Here is an 11,141-nt window from a genome sequence, read left to right on the forward strand (position 1 = left end):
CATATATAAATAAGCTTTCCATTGATGTATGGTTTGTTAGGATCGGATAATATTTGGCCGAGATACAACTATTTGAAAATCTGGAATCTGAGGGTGCAAAAAAATAATATTGAGATAATAAAAATATTGAGATAATCGCATTTAAAGTTGTCCAAATGAAGTTCTTAGCAATGCATATTACTAATCAAAAATTAAGTTTTTATATATTTACGGTAGGAAATTTACAAAATATATTCATGGAACATGATCTTTACTTAACGTTCTAATGATTTTTTGGTATAAAAGTAAAAAAAAAGATGATTTTGACCCAAACAATGAATTGTTGGCTATTTCTACCAATATACCCGTGCTACTTATGATTGCTTTTGTGCTCCAGGGTCAAAATTAAGCATATGGAAAACAAACAAAAAATCTTAATGGTTCTAAAATAGGCTTCATTTTGTCTCTGTTCTACAGTAGTTGAATTAGTACCTTATTCAAGACGTCATATCATAAGCAATGCAATGGTTTGTGATTTTTTGTTTTTTACCTTCAGCCCAAAAGAGACATGGACGTGACACCAGTGTAATTTAGTTGTTGGATTTATTATGTTTACAATACTACCATCTAGTGGTTATGTAGTAAACAACAGCCTTTTGGAAATAAAACACAAACCAATATAAATACAGCTCTCCTCTTTTAATACAAACCAGAACTGCAAACAGCCTTGTGGAGATATTTTCCTTCTGAATTTAGGATACAAATAAAACACAACAAAAATGTGGCCTATATTTTCCAAAAGTCACAACCAAATTTGAGGATCGCTCCAGGACAAAAATTAGTCACTATGTGACCCGAGGAAAGACTTAAACATTTTTAAATGGCACTTATGTTCCTCTTTAAATCACAATTATACACAAACCTCTTTTCCTATAATCACTTATATTAATAATTTAATGTGTTAAAGTCTACTTATGTTGATTAAAAAGTTTAGATGTGGCACTGAATAGTTTCATTTTAGGATTAGAACAATTACTGAGGATACTATAATAATAATAATGAAAAAAAAGCTTGACAATATAGATCGAAACAATTAGTTTTTACCAGAACATAAACTGCACACAGACGATCACTGTTACTGAACAATCATTCAATTTGTTTAAGATTCAACTAAACGCAATCCCCCACAAACATTTCTTTCTGTAAAAAATAAGATGGTAAAACATGCCACAGATGCACAAAATTAAATGTTTTTTTCTGTAAATATAAACATCAACCCATGTGATACAGACGCTTCATTAACAGTGTCAAGTCACATAACAGCCAAATACAAATAATGACAACATGACTACTCCAAACAGTAGAAAAACAATCAAACAAGCGTTTCATTCTGTTGAACAATGTCTAGTGTTGAATAGTTAACATTTTTCCTGATAGCAAATGAAATATGGCCTTTGGCGTAGTAAATTTTTTACCAAATACCACTTCAAAAAGAGTCAACTCAGAGAATTCACACAAACGTTTAAAATAAAGGTTACAGATGAAATATCAGAGGCTTTATGGCTGAAACTAAGACGAATTTTTCAGTTTGTCCTTCCCTGACAAATGTAAGGTGACTCAGATGTGGCTGTGGAAAAACATCCTATCGAGAACAAGGCACTTAAACCAATAAATAGTTATTAAAAACTACAAGGAACGACAAGTTTTAAATGTCTAGAGCTAGATATTAGTGTGCTAGTGTTTTAAGTGCTCAGAGACTTTTCAGCTGCAATGTCTGTTTCTCATGAGATCTGATTGTAGTGGACATTTAGAGTTACTGAAATGCAGGTTGTCTTTATATCAAATTAGACAAATTAATAATAATGAAAAGCATCAATAACCTAGAACAGGTTTACTTCTAAGTTGTAATTGAAATGCTACTGGTCTAATAAAATTTGGTTTCTTTTTTACCTGCTTGACAAAATTAGCTTCTGAAAGTGCCATTAAACAGACACTAAAATAAAAAAAAAATAAAAACAAAATATATATATATCCATAAAGAATTCAGCTTAGAGCATTTATAATGTAGTGAACTGCAATGCATGATGCTAGAAACGAAGCTTTTGCATATCAAAGTGTGGTTTCTTTTCAACATGTGTCGGCATGAACAAACGGTGTTGTCCTCTGCTTTACAAACAAATGGAGAGGAGAGGAAGGAGCCCGTCTTGTCTAATTAGGAGGTGGAAACGCCCCCTCTGCGTTGGCCGGTGGATTGGTCGGCTTGTGAAATGGAGTCTCCTTGTAGATGAACCAGCAGTTTCCTGCCCACAATATCAGGTTTAGGAATCCGAAGAGCTGGAAGATGCAGAAAAGAGAAAGATACATGTAATACTTCAACTGCTCATTTACTTGCAAATAAATTACTAGAAGGAGAATGATTATGTCACCACAATGGACTACATTTTTCTCCCATTGAGATTATTTTTAAAATGTGATGCAAGCAATTTTGACACATGAGCTGCAAGTCACAAAGCCAAAAAAGACGACTGATACAGAAGAAGAAATTGTTGAATAAAGTTTTGTTTTTTGTGTTTAATTACAGACTATTTTAATGATGTCCTTACTACCTTTCTGGCAGTGTTGCCAAGTCCACGGTTTTTCTGCGAAATTTGGCTACTTTAAAACTATTGCCGTGGGTTCTTTTTCATGTTTGTGGGTTGAAGTGACCCCAATAATGTTATATTTAGCCCATGGAATGCGAATTTTAGCAGGGGAACCCCCATAAAATGTGCATTTTGGCAATTGAGCGGATTTGTTGTGAAAACCTGGCAACCCTGCTTTCTGGGCCTTAAAGGTGTCAGTTGCATTGCGGTCTATGTAGGGTCAGAAAACTCTTGGGATTTCATCAAAAATATCTTAACCTGTCTTCAAAATATTAATGAAGGTCTTGCGGGTTTGGGACGGCATGAGGGTGAGTAATTAATGACAGAATTTTCATTTTTGGGTGAACTACCCCTTTAAAACATATAATGCAATGCAATACAATGATGTTTGAAAGATGAAGAAATCAACTTTCCTTCAAATCCTGTATTGTATTTGATACTCGCATTTTAAAACAAGTTTTCCAATAAATGACGTATGGACAAACAAGTAAACCTAAGCTGATTTAGTCCAGTAAGTGATCATCTTGAAATTTTACTAATAATATAAAGCTTATTCTTATATTTACTTCATAAAAATCATTAAAAACTTCACAGGAAAAAGACATGTGAACCAAAACTAAAACGTGTGAACTATCAATCAGACAACAAAAGGGATGTAGTAGATGGTTTGCAACAGGTTTTTTTATATTTTTATATAATTTAAAAGCCTTAGAAATGGGTGTATAAAATATAAACAAGTAGGTTAGATTAGTAGATTAAACATTTGTCCATAATTTATCAAATAATTAGTTTGTAGGTTTGTACAAAACCAAAAGGCAGTAAGAGTAGGACATGTGAACTCAATGTATACATAGCCTACATAATATAACAAATGTTGCATAATTAAATGTGCTAGATATTAACCAGGCTTAATTTTAAACAAATTAGAGCAGAACTAACGGTTAGTAATCGTACTTACCACAGAGGAGTTGAGACGGCCCATTGAAGGGTAGGTCTTCGGCATACAGTTATCGTGAGGCAGACAATTCTTTATTAACACTTCAGGATTCGTAGCATTTTTGACATCTGTTAAACCCTTTCCCCAGGCTGAGGAGCAAACCAGCCAAAAGAAAGCAAAGATCCCAGTAACAATCAGATCCTGGAGAGAAAACAGAGGAAAGTTTGGGATATCAATCCTTGTTCATGGAAATGGCAGGGATACAAATATTTTGATAAAGTGTCTGTCAAAAGGAAAAGCACAAAAGTAGGCCAACAGATGAAAGAAGATCATAGCATGAGAAGATTTGAGTAGCACAAGTGTCACATTTACAATGGATAATTAATGTTTTCTGTTAAAATTAAAATTTCATTAGTGAATTGATTAATGTATAAATGCATGAATATATAATTAAAATATATATATATAAACAATGAATATACAATATGAAATTTTAAATGAATATGTTCATTTGTAAATGTGCATATCGCGGAAAAGTTTTAAGTTTTTAAATATTTATGTTTTATTTGTGCAATGTAAAAAAAATTTACAATTCTGTAATTGGATGAAGGGCGTTGCTAATACTTTAGAAAGTTTGCAAATAAGTTATTTAAATAAAAAAAGAAATTAATGTACACAGAATTAATTAAATAAAGCTCTTGTTTGCAACCATATGTATGGCTATATAAAAATATGTAAAAGTCTACTGGGGAGAAAAAAAAAACAACAACTCACATTGGTTGGCCACAAAATAATAAATTTAGAAATCCTCACTAAACATATTTTCATTTTTATTTTAAATTTTCACAAATATTCAGTATCACAAAGATAATTTTGTTCCAAATATTTCATGATATTCATGACAAGTGCATTTAAAAATGCAATACAAAATAAATACACTGATATTAATGACGTTCATACTATCACAGTAATATTTCCAAATTTAAAAAAATAAAAATAAAAAAAATAATAAAATATGACTCACAATGGTGGGGCCACGGTTAGACTCCCTGTAAACCTGCTGGTAGCCCAAGTACAGGATGATGGTGAAAGTACAGTACAGAAAGTCCAAGACGCCCACACAGACGAAGAACTCAGCTGAAGAAGAGAAGTCTCCCTGCAGGTGAGTCTGGTTCGTGCTGCCATTGCAGTGATGAATCGAATATGGCCGACTCTGGAGCCTGTTAAGTGAAAGTCACATGTTTACAAGGGCTCAATTTATTGTCTCTCCAGTTAACATTCACTTTCTTCAATCAACATACATATGGATTACTTATTCCATGACTAACAGCAGGACATCATTTTAACATTTAAAAAAAAAAAAAAAAAGACACTTTCACTTAGAAATAATTTACAGTAGAGATCTGGATGCTTTACCTAAAAGGATATCCAAAATTAGCAGTAATTTCTTCTTTTGAAGCTCCACATTCAAGAGTGAACTGAGTGGATCCAACATAACCACAAGTGGTGGCAAAGGCACAAATGCTGAAGACCTAAAAACAACAAATCAACATAATTAGACATTTAGAAAACAGCATTTTTACATTTCTACAGAGCAGCTGTCGGTCTGCATTTGGCTGTTTTGATATGAATCAGTGTTATTTTAGTATCATTGAGATAGTATTATAGTTTTTATTAATGTTTTGAATTATTTTTTTATTTTCTGTTTTCATTTTAAATGTAATTGTGCTGTGTTTTTTTGTGAGTTTTATTACTTTTTATTCATTTTTAGTTATTTTAGTACATCCAGTTTAACTAAATGATTTTTTGGTAACTAAATAGTAAAATAATTATTTATTTTCAGCAATTTTGTGTAAGCAGTTTATGTGATCAATATATAAACTTTGTTGTGCATGAAATTATTTTCAAGAATCAAGGTGTAATTTTCCAGAATTTCCTGAAGCCTCAAAAGTAACAAACAGATGCAGTCAAATTAGTGAAAGTTTAACATGCACAAAAATTTACTTCAAAAACATGAATTCAGCATTTGTGTGCGGCAATACCTGATTTCACATCATAGTAAAAGTGCTGTTTTCATCCAGACAAGCCCTACATCTGTAAATGATCCTTCAACGCTTTCGCCCTCTCTGACTCACACATATCCTGGCGCGTGGTTCGCTGCTTTCCTTTTACAAACGCTCCACTTCCACACAGGAAGTGGCTTCTGCAGACATTTGTGAGAGCAACTACAGTAGCACACCTTTGATTTATAGATTTTGCTGTTATTTTTACAGTGTTCTCTGAGCCAATCTTTGCTCTCTTTCCAAGGTGTTTTGCTGTGAAAAAGTGACAGGATCCATAGTAATCATGGAAAAGTAACTTTTAAGAGCCATACAGTGGAACAAAACTGTGGCTCTTAGATTTAGCAAATTGTGAGGAATTAATAGGAAAATGCTTAATTTCTGTTATTATTTTTGCACCCTCATATCATTTCAAACCATAGGAGAAAATCTTCATTTTTTTGGTGAACTATACCTTTAAGACAGCTCTACTCACAGCCCGAGTCAGTAGAAATGGAGCACAAATGTTCAAACCAAGTTAAAGTTCAACCTTTCTTTTACATTTCAGCTACATATTAAAGAATTCCAAGGACTGTTTGATCACTGAAGTGTCTCTGTAGAACCCCGGTTTAAGAAACAATGAAAGATCTTCTGAGAAGCAGTTGCTGTTACACAGGAGAAACAATAGTGGGATGCAGAACTTCCCTCCAGAACAGAGTCCTTTGTGAGAATTCTATTTTCAATATGCTGCCGTTTAAAAATGGAGAATCCAATGTCTTTTTTGGAGGGGGGGGGGATTTGGTTTTGGCCCAAAACCAACATTTTTTTCACACCCCGATAGCAATCACTAAGTTAAGTGGTCTAAATTTATTTATATGTATTTATATCGTCTGTGGAGGGTGTAGGACCATAAAATGTTCGTCCAATCAAAATGTTCGCTATCTTGTCTACACTGGATCCAGTATACAGATGCGCATTCACTTTCTGACACAGTCCACACTCTCGAGTCTGTCGTCAGGACAAATGGAGTAAAAGAACGTTCGTTTTGACGCATTTGGTTTAAAAAGCTTGTTTGCGTCTTTGTACAGACATCAGAAGGATCCCAGCGTAAGTAACAAGTGGATAGTTTATTTTTAATGGCACCCCAGATCGTGTCTGAGGATTGGTCGGAGCATATTGTTTTGTAAACGAGGCACAGTGTCATGGAGAGTTCACAAAGAAACATTTGTTGAAAGATGAAGCGATACTAGATCTGACTGCAGCTGCATCACAAACAGTAAGTAAAGATTATTTAGAAAGATCATTATGAAGATTTCATAATGTTTTGTCTGGAAATAACTGTTTTATTTTGATTATGTTGTAAAAACATTCACATGCAATAGCGAGGGGGCGTTGATACTGTTTCCTATGTAATGACGTTAGCCAATCGTAACAGTGGCCAATTACTGAAAAGCCTTAAAGGACACACCCCTTAAAACAGGTCGTTTCAGAGAGAGGGCAGAATGAGGGTTGAAAATAATCATTTTCCCACATATTTATGCTTTTTTGTGCAAAACAATTTTTTTTTTATTAATATAAGTAAACCTCGGGAAACATTTTTAAAAAAAAATCCATGTCGTGACCCCTTTTTGGTAATTTATATTTTCTTTATAATAAATTTATTTTATATTATTATTATTATAAACATTAAATTATGAATTGTATTTCAAAAAAGGAAACCCTCACGCTATCCAATAAAAATGGTTTTCTCCTTTCTTTAAACCAGATATCTGATCCGGAGACACCTTGGTCTGTATTGCACCCCAAAATGATTGCAAAAATAGCCCTACATTTTTGCTGCCAAGAAAATCCAAGAGTGGGTGTGCGATCCTCACCCCGGCAAGACTTTGGCTTCATTCCTGTTGAGCGTGCGGGGCAGGTGCTTGGCACAGAGAAGCACAGTGGGCCAGCTAAGGGTGCCTGGCACCAAACAGAACCACATGGTGTGCGGATGCCACGTTCACGCTGGAATGCACACCTACACGCAGCAAGTGACTATTAAAGAGCGCCTTTGTGTGAATGAACCGTCCATGCCACCACCGTCAACACGATCAGAGGTCGGTTTACCTGTTGGCATCCTCTCCATTGTTGCATTACTGCTGGGAGATCTGGGTTGTGGTGGTTAAAAGCAAAAACATCACTGCAGACACATGCTGATTTTGAAGGGAGTGGCTGACATTCTTGCTTTACAAGTAAAAAACATTTCCCCAGATTTTACTCAATTCAGGACATTCTTGAGAAAAGTGCTTATGAAGGTATGTAAGCCATATCCTCCTCCACATTAAAGCACTTTTATGCAATTTTAATGTTTTTTGAAAGACATCTCTTATGCTCAACAAGGCTGCATTTATTTTTATAAATAAAGTAAAAACTGTAATATTGTGAAACATTATTACAATTTAAAATAACTTTTGTATAGTTATATTTTTATTTTTTTATAAGTGTAATTTATTCCTGTTGTGGCAAAGATAACTGTGACCTGTGCTGGCAAAAGGAGTCGTTAATGCTTACGGGCTAATTTTGAGCTACACTCCAAAAAAAGTGAAAAATCTGATTAGATTTTCACAAAAATGAGTTCATTAAGCCCTCATCTAGCGATCCCAATGTTCCAAATAGTAATTAAACATCTAAAATGATCTTTATTTGTTTGTTTTCTCGTGCTGTCTGTCATCCAAAGTGCCTGCATAAAGACGCTTCCACCAGCACGCGATCCCGATAAATATACACATATACGCAGAATTACAGTATTTAAGTATTCACGCAAACATAATCTGTAATATCTTAAGTGAACGTTTAGGCACCTGTTGGGGAAAAACATGTGACGTGTAACATTATATTAGATCCATGCATTACAGTAGGTCTTAATATAAAGGCCATCTGTCTCATTAATTTTAATCTAACAAGAAAAGTGCGAATCACTCGCTGCTCTTGATTGAACTGCATGCTCTTGTAGTTTTAATAATCAATTTATTTGTAATGAACACACTAAAGGGATTTTTACATTTGATTACTTGTTTTTCTGACTTGAATGCTTTGGTTTAGATGTAAAATGAAAACGGTAACATTATTTGCTTTTCTTAGCTGTATTTGTTCTACTGTTTTTTTTTTTTTTGTATCTGTTCTTATTTATAATAAGCTAAATAGCTATATTGTGATTATTAATATAATAATTATTATTAAGAAAAGAACTGGAGGAAAAGATGCTATATTGCCGGGTGATTTTGCGTTGGAACCTTCAGAAAACATCAACTCAGTTTTTCTCCAAATTGTGTTTGCTGCCTCTATCAACGTCTGTGCTGCTTCATATTTTTTTCTTTTTTTAAACTGTGATACACTACCATTCAAAATTTTAGGGTAAGACTTATTTTGGAGTAAGACATTTATAATGTTACAAAAGATTTCTGTTTCAATCCTACAAAAGGTATCACGTTTTCCACAAAAAATAAAAATAAATTATGCAGCAAAAACTTTCAATATTGATAATAAAAAGAACCAAACCAGCATATTGGTGACGTACTTCCTATTGGGTGAAAGACGAACAAGGGTTTAGCTGGTATAACCTACAGAGAGATAACAGCTTCATTTACACCTTATGAACTCATAATATCTTGCACTGTATTGTCTGGAATTATTTCCGATGAGCTTGTGATGTAATGTGTCCCCAAAGCAGCACCTCTGCAGCCTGGATTAAGTTGCAGAAATCACATTACTTCCATACGAAGGATCCAAAACAACACACTACTGTCTTAAATTACACCTTGTCTTTTGTGTAACGCCTTGCATGTCCACCTTGCAAAGACAAAGCAAAATTGTGTGCAAAGTGCAAATGTTTACAAAGGCTGAAAGAGACATAGACATTCCAGGTGAGATACACATATATATACACACACCTCTAGATCCACACACACATGTATGGATATCAATTCAGTAAGTGAACATTTAATAAACTGCATGCTATTTGAGCAACAGCAGCTGGGATTCTTTTCTAAAGATACAGCATCACTTCTAAAACTGTTCTTGGCTGGTTTTCAGTGCTGTCGGATATTTACGCCAGCGAGTGAGTGAGTATGCAGGTAGAGTTGCACATATCAACTGAAATTTGTGGCAGTTGGTTTCTACTTCCGGCAATCATATCAGATTAACTGGATCAAATTTCAGTCTAGTCTACAACTAAATAGAGGACAAACAAAAATATATTTAGCTCACAAGCCGAAGTAGATTCCCTTACGAAGAAAGCTATATTATTCTACTATAAATCTATTCTTGATTCAGCAAAACTTCATTTTAGATCAGATCAGACTGACATTAAAAACTGAAGTTAATTTAATATCCAGCCTGGTTTCTTAGTAGGTTAATGAGCTCCAGGCCTAGTTACCCACATCAGTCGAAGAACCCTGCAGATAGGTGTGTTTTATAGCCTAGATTTTCCATTGTGTGCAGTGGTATATTTAGTATTAGACTAAAGTCCACCACAGAAGCCTCTTAATGCGCATGTGGCAAACAGGACTATCATGGTTGCTCCTACCGTTGGCAATGTAAACACCGTTTAATTCTCAAGGCACTGTGCAAGGCAGGACTTGTATAAATTTGCATGCATTTGTATGCTTGAGATGATTTCTACAGCACATATCCTATCACATGACACACACCTAAAGACGTCTACATGTTTATATGACCTAAACAGTGGATAATATAGCAATTTTAGTCCATTAATTTGACATGGGTGTTGCCCTTATATTGACAACAGCACCATATGTGACTGCAACGTACTTGTATTATCGTGTAAGTTACATTTATATGATCGCACAATAAAGTGTTTAAAGACATTTATAACTATCTATCAACTATCATAAAGACACAATGTGGCAAATTTGGATGTGTTGAGTGACCGCAGAAACTCACCCATTCCAGGATTCGGATAAATCCCAGTGGCTCTTTCACTGGTCCCAAATCCAGACTAAACCCCGACATAATTTTCTGTAAATGGAGAAATTAAAGATTAAATCCTCAACTTGATTTTCCTGAGCGGAAAGGACGAAGATCACCAAACTGTTGCTAGTTTAGTACCTGCACGATTTCCATGTTTTGGGTGTGTTTTTATACTGACGCTGATAGAAAAGACTTCGATTAAGGGATAGTTTCCGAGTTCGTTATTAACAACAGAAGAAGAAGAAGACACAAGAGAATGACATTCAAGGTTTTCGGCAGCGGGAAAACAGCACTTATGTCGACCAACTTGTCAAACTTTCTACAGTGAGACACGTGATTTCAACTTTCTCTTAAAGTGACACACACGGGTAAATTCACTGCAGTGTTGCCAGATCCCCCGGAAACATGCACAGAATCCGCTTAATTGCTTTGTTTCCTTGATGTGACTTTTATAAAATGTGTAATACATATTCAAAAATATTAAGAACAAACATTTATGAAACAATATTTTATCAAGCAAATGTTATAAGTTCACTTACAGTATAAAACAAACGTTTAAAATTGCTTGTGTTTCCT

General features: G+C 34.4%; 1 protein-coding gene across 1 annotated transcript; it reads right to left on the minus strand.

The window, feature by feature from the left end:
• Positions 1–663: 663 nt before the first annotated feature.
• On the minus strand, positions 664–10,910 carry sypl2a (synaptophysin-like 2a). Its single transcript, XM_058790834.1, has 6 exons — positions 10,704–10,910; positions 10,539–10,613; positions 4,975–5,090; positions 4,583–4,778; positions 3,580–3,759; positions 664–2,313 (listed from the first exon to the last, which is right to left on the minus strand). The coding sequence occupies exons 1-6, from the start codon at positions 10,716–10,718 to the stop codon at positions 2,188–2,190; spliced, it is 708 nt and encodes a 235-aa protein (XP_058646817.1). The 5' UTR covers positions 10,719–10,910; the 3' UTR covers positions 664–2,187.
• Positions 10,911–11,141: the final 231 nt, after the last annotated feature.

The sequence above is a fragment of the Onychostoma macrolepis genome, chromosome 11, assembly GCF_012432095.1.
Source record: "Onychostoma macrolepis isolate SWU-2019 chromosome 11, ASM1243209v1, whole genome shotgun sequence".
Classification (NCBI taxonomy): domain Eukaryota; kingdom Metazoa; phylum Chordata; class Actinopteri; order Cypriniformes; family Cyprinidae; genus Onychostoma; species Onychostoma macrolepis.

Coding starts and splice junctions, on each gene's coding strand:
- sypl2a (XM_058790834.1), bottom strand. Junction 3,760..4,582: donor CTAACCGTGGCCCCACCATT/GTGAGTCATATT, acceptor TTTTCTCTCCAG/GATCTGATTGTTACTGGGAT. Junction 2,314..3,579: donor GCCGTCTCAACTCCTCTGTG/GTAAGTACGATT, acceptor TGCATCTTCCAG/CTCTTCGGATTCCTAAACCT.